Below are 14,767 nucleotides of genomic sequence, written 5' to 3' on the forward strand. Positions count from 1 at the left end.
GGTTTACTATGGAAAATGGAAATGTTGCGACAATATTCACGGTAACATATATATATATATATATAATAATCATTAATTAATTTTAAACGATCCGATAATAAATTTTATCATTATTATTATTATTATTATTTTTAATGAATTTGATTTTTAGTTTTTTTTTTTTTTTTTATAAACAAGTAAAGAAAAATATTATGGGTTAATTTTTAATAGTAGGGTGATTTTCCCCTTTGGTAAATTATTTTAATTTATATAAACGAATAAAATTTTATATTTTATAATATTTTAAACTATTATTATTATTATTATTATTAAATAACGAATTCTAATGACTAACACAAGGGTTGTTTACGAGGGGGGGGGGGAGTCAAAGGTCAAGGGGAAAAGGAAGCAAGAAAAAAACTCATATACAAACGATTTATTTTTAAATTTATATATATATTCTATCTATCGTCTAAATAATTATATTTTAGCTAAGACCACGTTTCCGTTTGATATTTTCCACTTTTCTCCATGTTCGATATAAAATTTTCCGATTCGTTTTCCGTTAATTTTCCATAGGTTTGAACGACTTTAACAAATGATTCTCTAACGCTTTGCGGCATGTTTTTAGAACTTCCAGCTACGAAAATAAAACATTTTTGATTTTTTAACATTTTCCAAACTATTTGACCCTGATTTACTATCAAGTGTTGTACGTATCTAAAAAAAAAAAAAAAAAAAAAAAAATTTTTTTCTCCCATAGCATATAAACAAAACGTTTCCCCCCATTTAAAAAAAAAAAATTTAAATTAAATTAAATTAAATTAAATTAAATTTACATTTTATTTTGTTGATCTCTCGAAAACGCACAAAACATATTTAAATAATTTTTATTTCTAAGATGATCCCATTCGTCTTTGCAATGAAAATCATATTTCTCGTAACGGCAACCGAAAAAAAGAAGCAAATTTTCCGACGAAGCTTTTCCACGTGCTACTAATTCGTTCACGTAACTTCGAAAAGGCGCCACTCCGGTTCCAGGTCCGATCATAATGACAGGAGTTTCCTCCTAAAACGCGAGGTAAAACTCATAAATTAATTTTTTTTTTTTTTGTTTCACGCGTAAAAATTCGCACGTAATTTGAATTTTTTTTTTTTTTTGATTTTTACCCAAGAGGGAAATTTAAATGAGCCTTTACGAATCCAACCGTAAACTTTTGAATCGACATTTAAATTAGCCAAATACGTCGAACATAATCCAATTCTTTTATCGATTAATTTCGTTTTATATTCGACAACTGCTAACAATACGTGTAGACTGTTTCGATGCATCTAAAAAACAAAAATAATTTTCCCCTTTATAGGTGCGTAAGGTATGAGAGTAATAATAATAATAATAATAATAATTTCTTTTACCGATGGAGAACTCGCTATGCTGAATGCACGAGGTCTAATAGGTTGTAATATTTCAAATAAAAATTCTAACGTTATATTTTTTGTCGCGTACGGGAAATCCGCCAATACTTCTAATATGTTTCTCTTAGGCCTATTGCAATAATTATATAAATCTTCTTGACCTTTGGCTTCGGAAAATTCTTTGAGTTTTTCTCGTTCCAATTCGTTTGTCGTTAAATAACTTAAAAGGAGGAAAACGTATCGCCTCGGTACAGCCTGAGTAACAAAACAATTTTTTTTTTTTTTTACATTTCGAGTAAATTCTATTACTTTTAGAAATAAATGACAAACAAAACACAAACGTTTAAATCCCAATATTTCTTAGCACATTCAGACAATCGAATGGGATGCCTTAACGGTTCAGGTACTGGCATGTCTGCATCTTTAGCCATTATCTGTACTAAATCGCAACCGTGAAACTTTTGATCATCCCCACGATTTTCATTTAATATTTTAAATAGCATGTCCGTTTTCTCTTGACTGTTTTGAGGTACCAACATCAAAACATCACCCGGTTGATAATTCAAATCATTGGGTTTGTCAAATTTTAATAGTCTGACATCTTGAAAATGATTTTCGTGAGTCGTTCTTTCGTTCGAAGTTAATTTCAGCATGCATGGGTTTCTTTGAGAATATGTACCTTTGGTGAATTTTTCACTATTGTAATCATTTTCCAAAATTTTTGGTTGTAATTTTTCAACGTTCCATCTGAAATGTTAGACGATGAGATTGTAATAATGGAATTTTATGGCGATTGAATAAAATAAAAAATGTGATGTTTGTGTGTGTGTGTGTGTGTGGCACCTTGCAGATGGAGCACTTTGCAATTTGATATTTTCTACTGGTATATTATATAATTTTCCTACTGTTAACCAAAATTTTTCTAACCATGGATCAACCACAGCATCGGGACCCAAATCATGTTGATCATCTGCAAGTCCTGTCTCAATTAAAGGTGAACCCCCCAAGTTGCAAAGTCTTCGACTAAGCCTTTTAGCGACAAAATTAAATTTGACATATGATGAATCGCCCAAACCTAACACTGAAATGAATAATAAAAAAAATTGTGTGAGCGGATTTGACATTATTGTGCGACAATTGAAATGATTAATTGTAAATAAAATAGTAAACCTGCATATTTCATATTTGAAAGAGAATTACTCGGCAAACATTTACGTAGTAAAAATTTCCAAAATTTTTTCATATTATCTGGTTCTTCACCCTGACCAGTTGTTGAGCAAACGAAAACAACTATTGATTCATAAATTAAATTTTCCACCGGATAATCGTCCATAGATTTAACAACACTGCGTAAATTAACTTGTTTGGATTCTCTCCATATTCTTTCGGCAATATCTTGTGCGGTTCCTGTTTGACTGCCATATAATATTAATATTTTTCTTACATCCATTTTTTTTGACGTGTTAGGGTTAAAAAATTTATTTCGTTAAAACAAGAAAAAAAAAAAAAAATGACATCATTGAAACATTTTAATGTCCGAAAATCGTACCTAAAATATTAAAAACAAATATTATTTAAAACAAAATGATTGATTAACAATTTTACAATCTTTTCAAAAACAGGAAAAAAAAAAAAAAAAAAAAAACAGTTTTAAAATTAAAAAAATGATTTTTAAATTGGTAACGCAAGTAAAAAAAAATTATTCAATTTGCAAAAGTTGGCCAAACTGTCTGTCAAATCATTTTCTAATATTGACGGAATTCGGTAATTTTTTAAAAATTCCATTAGACTTTTTTCTTTTATTAAAAAAAAAAATTTTTTTTTTTTGCAACATTAAACGTTAACGAAAATATAAAAATGTGAAAAAAAGTGAAAAGAAATCGATTGATAATGTTAAATAATTATTATTATTATTTAAAATAAGTTTTAAAAAATGTATTTTTTAAAATTTTTATGTTCTAGTGACATCCATGGGTCTTCAATTTATTTATTCGGACTCTTTAAAATCGGTTTTATTTCTCATCGTAAATTCAATATTAATTAGATTAAGTTCTCAAATAGGGGTAAGTCAAATATAATTTTTAAATCTTTTTTTTAAAATATGTCGATATTTCGACAGAAATGAATATATATGTATAAAACGATTGAGTCGGTTCAAAGGAGGTACTTGTAATGTTCAAATTATTATTATTATTATCATTTGTTAAATTTTTATAATTTGTTTTTGGCAGTGATTTGAGATTTCAATGATGGAATTACATAAACATGTTTTTTTATTTTAAGGAAAATGAAATCTTCATCATGTCTTTGTTTGATTAACAAAAAAGAATTTTCTTTCATTCAACCTTGATTTTGAAGTTTAGCATTAAATTTTATTTTTCTCGTTTTATTCGAGTGATGCCACTCATGTGACATTACAATATAATAATAATAATAATTTAGTTTTTTACATTACAAGTTTCTATAATTAAATGAATGAACATTTCTATATATATATATATGTTCATTGATTTTATGTTTCTGTTGCTTTTTTTTTTTTTTTTTAAAATAATTTTATTTATCGATTGATTATCTTAAATTTTTAATTTTGTTTAACGAAAAAAAAAAAAAAAAAAAAGCATGTTGTAGATTTTATTCGATGAGAATGAAAATGATGGAAATTTTTGTGTAAAGTTAACAGCATGTTCACACTCGGAAAAAAAGAATGTAATGAATTAATGAATGAATGAATGATTGAATTGATTGAATGAATGATAACTGTTGTAATTACACATTTTGTAAAATAATTATATGTCTTCAAAAACAAACAAACAAACAAACGAACGGCAAAAGGGTTTAAATTTTAAATAAGTGTTTGTTTTCTTTAAATGTTTTGTTTTAAAAAAGAAAAGGTAATCAAATTTGACTTTAAAACGTTTTTTTAAATCATCATTCGGTACCCCGGAAACGACATTAAAATTAAGCAAAAGAAAAGAAAAGTCGTGTGGAAGAAGATTTTCCAGTGAATTTATAAAGACCTTGCTATTTGTACAAATGCAACGCTTATGTAAATTCATGTTCCTCGTAAAAAGGAAAATTTCATTAAAAATGAATGAAAGAGAAAAAAGAAATTTACTTCCGGAAAAAAAAAAAAAAAAAATACCAAGGAAACAGGTCAAATCACGTTCGAGTAAAAAAACAAAAAAAAATTAAAAGTGAGAATGGATAAATGTGACGTCACTTAAAAGTCATACGTCACACGATTTACGAAAAATTATTATTTATATTGGAATGCCTCGTGATGATTCAAGGCGTAATGTAAAAATCAAAAAAGAAATTTCCTGAAAGAAATTTCAGGAATAAACAGGAAAAACGTTAAAGCGCAAACTCGGAAAACGCAACAGAAAACAGAATGAATAAAAAAAAGGAAGGAAGGAAGGAAAGAAGGGAGACAGGGAAAAGGGAAGTGATAGAAGAAAAAGGGGGGGGGGAAACGACAGATTTTTATGAATTTTTGTATAAATCGGATTATATCAATGTAACGTTATCACACAAAATGATAATAATGATAATAAAACGAATTGGAATTATGGAAACTACGATGGAATTCAATTTATAGACAAGCAGTTACACAATTTACAAGAAAAAAAAAATTTTTTTTTGCAGTCGACGATCGAATTTTCAAATTCCAGTCAACCGCATACCTGAAAATAAGAAAAATAAGGCCGAAATCAACAAAAAAACCTTGACACTAGAGATTATATCATTATCATTATTATTATTATTATTATTATTTTGTACAAGTTTAATTTTGTCAAAAAATTTTGTTTTCGTTCGTTCGTTTGTTTTTCTCACTACTACTGCGTTTTGTTAATTTATTGACTCTTTCGAATACGAAAAAAAAAAGTGATAATAATAATAATAAGTTTTATTATTTCGAAAAGGTCGAATCGATGATTATTATTATTATTATTATTATATTTTATAAAAAAATTTTTTTTTTCGTTTGAATTAAAAACGAAAATTCGAAATTCTTAATTATCATCATCATTTTCACTTATCATTTTTGTTTTTTATTCCAACAATAAAATCAATGTTATTACGAAACAACAACAACACAAACCGAGGACCGAGTTCAAACGAGTTCATAAAAATGGAGACGAAATTTTTTTAATATAAAAAACATTTTATTACGAATATTTCATAAGAAGAAAAAAGAAAAAAAAAACAAAAAATTATTATTAATATTATTATTATTATTAATTGGATTCGAAATAAGCTGTTTTCGTGGGGAAATTGTCATCGTCATCGTCATAAGGGAGGACAAGGAGGAGGAGGAGAAGGGATGAAAATTAAAAGGAACGAAACAAGAGGAAGAGGAGGAGGGATGAAAATTAGAAGGAACGAAACAGGAGGAAGAGGAGGAGGGATGAAAATTAGAAGGAACGAAACAGGAGGAGGAAGGGGAGAGGAGGAATGAAAAAAAAAAATGAAGGAATAAATTTCGATTGCACAACGATAGATTTTCGACAAAACTTTTTATTATTTTTTGTAATTTATCGTATTTTTTAATTAATTAACGAATCCAGACGAAAATACGATGGCTCCACAGAAAAGAGAGAGAGAGAGAGAGGGGGGGAAGGATGAAAAGAATCAAAAAACCCAACAAAATCGTAGATTATGCGAGTGAGAGATAGAGATAAATATATATAGAGAGAGAGAGTTAAATCTTGACGTAATGTTTGTTCGTTTGTTGTTTGTTTGTTTGTTTGTTCGCAAGAGGAAAAACAAACACTCTCTCATATTCGTATTAAAAAAATTAAAGAAAAAAAAATATTCGTTTCGATTTTTAACGTCCCATTTCCCCCCTCCCCCGCTATCTTCGTAGAAAAAAAAATCGTCGTCAAAGACGTACAAAACGAGAGAGACAGTGCCAGAAGAAGAAGAAAAAAAAATACGATAGGAAAAGGATAGACGAAAAGGAAAAATGAAGAGATTGAAAATGATTTAATAATAATAATAATAATAATAATAATAATAATAATAATAATATACGAATGAAATTAGTGAAATTTATCAATTGATGGGATTCGTGGAAATAAAGAACCAACGTGCGCGCGTTCAGGCACACGAAATTTTTTTTTTTTTTACATAAATGATGAATGAGTCGATCGAGAAGAAGAAGAAGAAGAAGTAGGTTGGTTGTCTTCGACAACTCCGGTGGAAAAGGAAATTTACAAAAAAATTTTCTGTACAAGTTCAGACAAAAATTCCAGAATGTTTTTATCACAAACGTAGGCGCGCGTGCAAGTACAGACAGTGTAGTCGAGATTTTCGAACGGATTTTTTTTTTTTATTTATTTACGAAATTATTATCATTATCATTATCATTAGTTATTTTGTTTTTTTTTTTTTTTTTTTCTTCAGTCGGTTTTAGTCAGGCTGGGCGTGTCGGTGTTTGTGTTTACGTGCGTGCGGTAGCGTGCGTGCCTGATGGTGGTGGTGGTGGTGGTGTCGATAAAAGTTTGAATTTTATTATTATTATTATTATTATTTTTTTAAAATTTATCTTAATTGTTTAAAAATCTTTCGTATTTATTTTATTTCGTTAATTGTTATACTTTTGTTGTTTCACGACAAACACTAATAATAATAATAATAGTAGTAAGGTTGATTGTGATTAAATATCGAAACAGTTCGATTCGGATTTTCGTTTCGTTCGTGTACGGTTTTGTTACTGAAACAAAATTTTTTTTTTTTTTTTGTACGTTCCTTTTCTGGTAATGCGATGGAAAGGGAGTGAGTGAGGGAGGAGGGAGGGTTTTTGAAAAAATTTTCCGAAAGCTTTTTACACGGGGGGAGGGAGGGAGAGGAGGTTAAAACAAAAAAAAAAAAAAAAGGAAAAGTGCTGAGAGATTTTTGAAAAGTGGGAAGAAATGAAATTTGTTTTTCGAGGGGCGGTGGGGGGAAGGATGAATTTTTTTATTTTTTGAGGTAAAGAGAGAGGGAAAGGGGGAGGGTAAGATAGGAGACGTTTGAAAATCGTTTGTTCGAATCATACAAAAAATTTTTTTTTTTTAAATCGTCAAAATATTTTACTAATCGTACGTGATTGTCTTAATTGCGGTGGAAATTTTTTCGAGATTTCCCCCCTTTCGTCTCCCCCCCTTAGCCCGATACGTCTTCGAGTGAATCGATTATTAAAGCCACGTTTAAAGGAAAACAAAAAGTTTAAAAAATAATAATAATAATAATAATAATAATAAATTTTGAACGCGTCATTTCGTCATTTAATGTCAGGTTATTTATAATCGTACACAACACGAGTCTCTGAACATTTTTGTAACTCGTAATTTTATTTTTCTCTTTAAAGCTAGCCTGTAGTAAATCTATATTTGTGAATCACCATAATCATAATCATCATCATCATCGCCATCGCCATCGCCATCGCCGTCGGGTCGCGAGTCTTTTATCGTAATTGCCTTTTTAAAACGCCAGCCAGAAATAGTTAATTGAATTTGAAATTTTTTTTATTCCAATACTATTTGTCCTCCTCGTCGAAACGTTTCAGGTGTTGTTTTCTTTCCCCCCCCTCTCCCCCACCTCCTTCTCTTCTTTTGAGTTTAAACCGAACGAAACGGAAAAATTCGAAAATGATCGTGTCGTGTGAGGAAAAGAACGATGAAAAGTTTAAAAAGAAAAACTCAAACAAAAAAAAAAAAAAAAAATCGTTTGCGGTGGTTGTTGGTTGTTGTTGGTTGTCATTGTTGTTTGTCCCGGGGTTGGTGTTCGAAGGGGGTCGATAAGAACGTATTGTTTGTCTTCGTTGATTAATTTCATCCCGAACTAAACTCAGACCAACCAAATGGTGTAAAAAATCACAAAAAAAAAAAAAAAAAAAAATCGAACGGTGTTTGTTTTTCCGCCCTCATCCCCACCCCCACTCCCCATTCGGAAAGATAAGTGCGATGGGATAAGTAAACATAACAAACACACACACACACACGCCGTTGGGTTTTATTATTATTATTATTATTATTATTATTATTATTAGTATTAGTTTTCCCGTGATTTTTGTTTAACGTCCGTGAAACTTATTGTGACGTGTTTTTTTTTTTTTTTTTTTTTTGTTTTAGAACAGACGACAGTTAATTTTTAAAAAAAAATTTTTTGTTTGTTTGTTTGTTTGTGTTGAAAAAAATGAACTCATACGATCCGTGAAAATTTAAAGGAAAAATAACAAAAAAAAAAAAAAACAAATTGTTTGAGGGGGCTAGGGGGTCTTTGAAAATGATTGAAAAAAGCGTGGGAATGAGAAAAGCGCGAAAGGTGATTTTTTTCAAAATGATAATAATAATATGATTAATTATTATTATTATTATTATTACGAAGTTTTCCTTTTTCCTTTTTTTTTTGTTTTGTTATGACACGTTTGGAGAAATTTGGGCAAAGCAACAAAACTATTTATACACGAGGTTTTTTTTAAATGTCACAAAAATATTGCTGTCGTTATTGTTTACTATTATTATTATTATTATTATCATTATTATCATTATTATTAAAAAATTTTTAAATGTCAAATTCGACGTGTGAATTAATTTGTTTGTTTGTTAGTTTTTACTGTTTTCCTTTTTTCTTTTTTTCTTCTCTTGTTTTCTTTATGCGCTTTTACTATTATTCTAATTTTACAAAAAAAAAAATTCATAATTTTTTTTTTTTTTTTTTTTTAATGTATATCAATCAAATTAGGCTTTGTTAATAATAGTAATGGTAATAATAATAATAATAGTAATAATAATGATGATGATGATAATATTCGATTCATTTTACGACTAAATTGTTAAATTTCGTTTTGTTTATTTTTATTTTTGGATTTTGTCGATTGATTTTTTTTTTTTTTCCGTTTTTTTATTAACGGATGCATTCGTGAATTAAATTTTTTAATAATAAAAAAAAGAAAAAAAATCCAAGTTGAAAAATCTTTTTTTTTCGGGAGGGGGGGGTGGGAGATGGGGTGAAGGGATTTCGAACATGCTTTGCCCAGGTTTTTCCACAAACAGTTGCCACAACATTATTATTGCTTGGTGATGACGTCACTTTCTTGGAAGGTGTTTACCTCACCTTTCAACGGTACGTAGACGGTTTATTATTATTATTAGTTTTTGTTTAAATTTGTTTTAACCCCTTCCTTTCCCCCCCCCCCGCTTCTGAAATTGCAATGTTATTATTATTATTATTAAAGAAAAGTCAAATACCTCAAATGTCGCGTTTGAAATGTATCGATTATGATATAATTTTTATTATTTTATTTATTTATTTATTTTTTTGGTTTCAGAAAGAGACTGGTAAAAATGGCCAGCAATGATAATGGACAATGAGCAACCCCATCAGGAATTGGTAAAATGCGTCGTGGTGGGTGATACGGCCGTTGGAAAAACTCGCCTTATTTGTGCAAGAGCCTGCAACAAGCATGTTTCTCTATCGCAACTGTTAACGACCCATGTTCCGACAGTATGGGCCATAGACCAATACAGAATTTACAAAGATGTAAAAAAAAAATAAAAAATTTTTTTATTTTTGTCGTCGTCGCGGTTTCGTCATTTTAAAAAAATTTTTTTTTTCCTTCGAACAGGTTTTGGAGAGATCTTGGGAAGTCGTGGACGGCGTGAACGTTTCACTGAGACTGTGGGATACATTTGGAGATCATGAAAAAGACAGACGATTCGCATACGGACGGTATGGATTTTTTTTAAACCCTTTGGAAAATGATTGTTGGATTTTCCATAATTTTATTTTATTTATATTGTATTTAGATCGGACGTAGTATTATTATGTTTTTCAATAACGAATCCGGTGTCTTTGAAAAATTGCGTAGCCATGTGGTATCCGGAAATCAGACGTTTTTGTCCTCAAACTCCAGTTTTGTTGGTCGGATGTAAAAATGATTTGAGATACATGTACAGGGACGAAGTTTATTTAAGTTTTTTCAAAGACAGGAGTCCATTTTTGAGGTGAATTTTTGTCGTTTCGATTTTTTTTTTACCATAAAAATTATAAATAAACTAAATTTAAAAAAATTTATTTAAATCCGCAGAGCCACGAGGAAAAGCGATTTGGTTATGCCGGATCAAGCAAGAGCCGTCGCTCGCGAATTAGGCGTTTACTATTATGAAACTTCTGTGTTGACGTATTACGGTGTGAACGAAGCTTTTGAAAATGCGATTCGTGCGGCTCTTTTAGCGCGGAGACATCAAAGGTTTTGGATGACGAATTTGAAAAAAGTTCAGAGACCGTTGCTTCAGGTAAAAAAAAACGTTTCGCAGGCATTTTTGCGCGTGAAAATAAGTTTATTATTATTATTATTGATAATTTGAAATCGTTTGATTTCATTGCAGGTTCCTTACATGCCTCCCAAACCAAGTTCACCGGAAATATTCGTAACTGCGAGTTCTTACGATGAAAATTGCATGACTATGTTTTTGGCTCAAGCTCACACGGATGTTATATTAGTTTCCGGTTCGGTTAGATTTCCAGCGCACAGGTTCGTTGTTTTAATTAAAACCTTAATTACCCTTTAATAATTTTACGATTGAAGTATTCCATCGTCACGGTTTTAATTATTGGTCTAGGTTTGTGTTAGCCGCCGGTTCGCCATCTTTTCAGCGTCTCTTGCTACTGGATTTCACATGCGATTTACTCGCTCGCAGTTCTAGCGATTCAAGCATGACTTCGACCATCGAAGAAGCTACCCAGGGTGAATTTAATAAAGATACCGAATACCTCATAAGAAGCGAAGTAAAACACAACAAGTAAGAAAAGTCGCGAAATGAAAGTCGTCGTCGTCGTCGTCGTCGCGTCTCGCGTATTATTCGTTGAAATTTTACGTTCGTGCAATTTTATAAAAATTGATTAATTTCGAGTTTCAGAGTTTGGGATCAATTGAAACGACGATCGAGTTGCCAAGTTTTGTCCACGAATAACATTCCGAAAAAAGTTTTACACGAATTAAATCATCCCGCATTCGAGTCGATATCGTTAAAACAATGCGAAGGTCTCGACCACCGAGGCAAAGTCACAAACACCACTCAGACTGTTATAACACTAACCAAACTAATAACATTACAAGCTCTTAAACAGTGCTTGCAATTTATATACAACGGAACGATCTCAACAAGGAATCAAAATGAATTGCAGGTAAGTAATGGAGTTTCTTTGTTTAAACTGTGTGCGTGTGTGTGTGTGTGTGCGCGTGTGTGCGTGTAACGAAGTACTAATGTTTTGGTATTCGGAATTAGGAAATCCGTCAGGCGGCTGAATGCTTAGATTTCCCCGAGCTTTTAGTATTTGTATCAAATATTTTAACACGAGAAGAATTTCAAAACACTGAACTTCGTCAGCGCTATCGACAGGTGACATTTTTTTTTTTTTTTTTTTTTTCTATTATATTGACAATTAATTACCTCATTTAATTTTTTTTTTTCTTTTTTTTTTTTATTTATTTAGGCCGTACGACAAAGACTGAAAGAATTATGTATTCGACAAGGGTTAATGTCAGACGTGGTATTTCAACTGGATGACAGTTCGTTTCCGGCACACCGTGCCATATTAATGGCTCGCTGCGACGTTATGAAAGCAATGTTTAGCGGAGATTTTCGGGAAAGTGCCGCCAAAGTTGTAAGATTCGTTTATTAATAATATTTTTTCACCCTCCTCCCCCCCCCCTTAAAAATTTAATTGTCACATTACATTATTAAGAGTCGTGCGTTTAATTTGCAAAACATAATTTGTTTTTAAAGATATTGTTTCCCGGAGTGCGAGAAGATACTTTTGTTCGCCTTCTTTTGTACATTTACACGGATGACATACCATTTATAAATCCTCTCAGATGTGTCGACATATTAGAACTAGCCAATAGATTATGCCTGCCACGTCTTGTCAATTTAGTAGAGCAGAGAGTAGTCGAAGAATTAACACGATCATCCGTCACGCAAGAATGTAACGATGCACTGGAACACTGTTTGCGTTTATTAGAAGCAAGCAAGGTAACACACGTAAAACAAACAAACGTTTGTTTGGTTGTTTGTTTGTTTGTTTTACGTTTGTTTTTTTTTTTTTTTTTTCAGTTGCACAATGCCGATCAATTGGCTGACTGGTGCTTGAAGTACCTTTGTACAAATTACGATAAAATATGTAAGAAATGTCCGAAATTGTTAAAAGGTTTGCATCCGGATAATCAAGAATATCTTCGAGAGCACAGATGGCCTCCCGTATGGTAAAATTAATTTTTTAAATTAATTTATTGCTCCGTTTAAAACACATTAAAATAATAATAATAATAATAATTTACAAAAGCATTTTTTTCTATGATTTATTATTATTATTATTATTATTATAACATTTCAGGTATTTAAAAGAATACGATTATTATGAGAAATGCGTCGGAGAAAGAGAGAGAGAAGAAAAAACTTTATTGAAACGAAGTCGGAAAAATTCAGGATGTTTATGTTTTACATCGAGCAAATCCAAAGAAGATAATCCAGATGGTAATCCCGAGGATAATCCAACATTTACGCAACAAGTAAGTTTCTCTCTTTATTTAAATAAATTTAAAAAAAAAAAAAGATGGACGGTTTTAATTTTATTATTATTATTATTACTTGTATTTTTTTTCCCCCCCCAGGTTGAATTGACGGGAGAAACAATTGAATCGAACGAAACCGTATGACGAATTTTTAACGGACTGACAACTTTGACCCCTTTTTTGTTGACAGTCCCAATCGCAACAATAATAGCCGCCACCGATCATTTGCCTCGGTGAGCGTCTTTTATCGACCCCCGTATTTCCAACGTTATCGTCGTCGTCGTCGTCGTCGTCATAATCATCACTATCATCATAATCACGTCTACAGCATCAGCAGCAGCAGCAGGAGAGCAGGAGCAGGCAATGGGACAAGAATTCTATTAATTAGAATCGCAGAATTCAACGAAAAAAAAGAAGATGAAGAAACAAAAAAAAAAAAAAAACTATTAGTTTTTTTTTTTTTTTTTTAGAAAGTTAATTTCGATAATGAGAGTCGAAGAAGAAGAAGAAGAAGAAGAATTTATTTGATACCGTGAAAGTGGAGGGTAAAAATATTATATTTACGAACATAATAATTTATTTTTTTTTATGTAAAAAAAAAAAAATTAGGGAGATTAAGAAAGTTTACTATTCGCGCACGTCGTCACGCGCTGCGTTTTTTCTGAGTAGCGTAGGAGAGTCACGCACGCGAATCATCTAGTAAACTTTAACATTTAATCATCGTCGTCGTATTTTTTTTTTTAGGACCATCACCTTTTTAAAGAAAGTAGTAGTCATTGTATAAAAAAAAAAAAAATGAATAAATGATTGAATGAATGAATGAATGAATGAAATTTGACAAACGTGCGAAAAATTAATTAATTAATTACACGTGCAGTATTAGATTATATATATATATATATATACATACGTATACATTTATATGTAAACATTTAAATTCGCGGATGCTGCCAAATATTTAATATTTTCCCGAGAGAAAAAGAAATTTAAATCAATCAATCAATCAATCAATCATCTTTCAGGTATTAAAAAAAAAAATCTCGAATGTTAATTAGAAAGAAATTGTCTGTTAAAAAAAAAAAAAAAAAAAAAAAATTTCGTACCTGTTTAAAAAAAAAAAAACGTCACATCAGTAATAAATAATTAGGATCGCGTTATCATTTTCACCGTCATCGTCACCGTCACCATCATCATCAACGTCATCGTCATCGTCATCATTGGGGGTATTTATCATTGCTGATGTTGCCACGAGTTAAAAATAAATTGATTGATACGTCGTAAGACACTTGATGATGGTCGCCATCTTTTTTTTTTTTTGCGTGCGCGCGTGTGTGTGCGTGTGCTTGTACGCGTGCATCGTACGTGCAAATAAGCATTTAATTTAATTAATTATTTTTTTTTGGTTTTGTGCGAAAGTTAAAAATCACGTTTGTGTCATTAAAAAAATTTTATTTTTATTTATTTTTTTTCTTGTTTTTTTCGTTCGTTTGTTTTTTTTTTTTTTTTTTTTTTTCGATTTGATTGATGGTCGTAAATAATTAGTCGACGAAAAAAAAAATGGGAAAAGAAATTACTTTTATTATTATCATTATTATTATTATTAATTTAAAAATTTTCAGGTCGATGGAATAAGTTGTTTAATTATTAAAAAAAAGGGATAAAATCGGAATGGTTGTCATCATCATCATCATCATCATCATCATTTTCATATACATCGTCGACAATTTTTCGAATAGATTTTTTTCCACTCTCTCTCTCTCTCTCTCTTTCTTTCTCTCTTTCTCTATTTACAATCAGAGGGTGTAAAATTTT

The 14,767-nt window shown here is 30.5% G+C and overlaps 2 protein-coding genes across 2 annotated transcripts; one reads left to right on the forward strand and one right to left on the reverse strand.

Moving 5' to 3' along the window:
* Positions 1–470: 470 nt before the first annotated feature.
* On the reverse strand, positions 471–2,845 carry Phum_PHUM025330 (NADPH fad oxidoreductase, putative; the record flags this gene model as incomplete). Its single annotated transcript, XM_002422911.1, has 7 exons — positions 471–699; positions 819–1,048; positions 1,150–1,311; positions 1,396–1,650; positions 1,737–2,142; positions 2,239–2,476; positions 2,566–2,845. 7 exons carry the CDS (start codon positions 2,843–2,845, stop codon positions 471–473), a joined length of 1,800 nt encoding a protein of 599 aa, XP_002422956.1.
* Positions 2,846–9,735: 6,890 nt separating this feature from the next.
* Phum_PHUM025340 (rhogtpase, putative) lies at positions 9,736–13,099 on the forward strand (the record flags this gene model as incomplete). Its single annotated transcript, XM_002422912.1, has 12 exons — positions 9,736–9,921; positions 10,007–10,110; positions 10,188–10,372; positions 10,471–10,676; positions 10,770–10,915; positions 11,004–11,183; positions 11,295–11,568; positions 11,670–11,783; positions 11,878–12,048; positions 12,171–12,416; positions 12,498–12,646; positions 12,778–13,099. The coding sequence occupies 12 exons, from the start codon at positions 9,736–9,738 to the stop codon at positions 13,097–13,099; spliced, it is 2,283 nt and encodes a 760-aa protein (XP_002422957.1).
* Positions 13,100–14,767: the final 1,668 nt, after the last annotated feature.

Source organism: Pediculus humanus, genomic scaffold (assembly GCF_000006295.1).
Source record: "Pediculus humanus corporis 1103172107382 genomic scaffold, whole genome shotgun sequence".
In the NCBI taxonomy this organism is placed as follows: Eukaryota; Metazoa; Arthropoda; class Insecta; order Psocodea; family Pediculidae; genus Pediculus; species Pediculus humanus.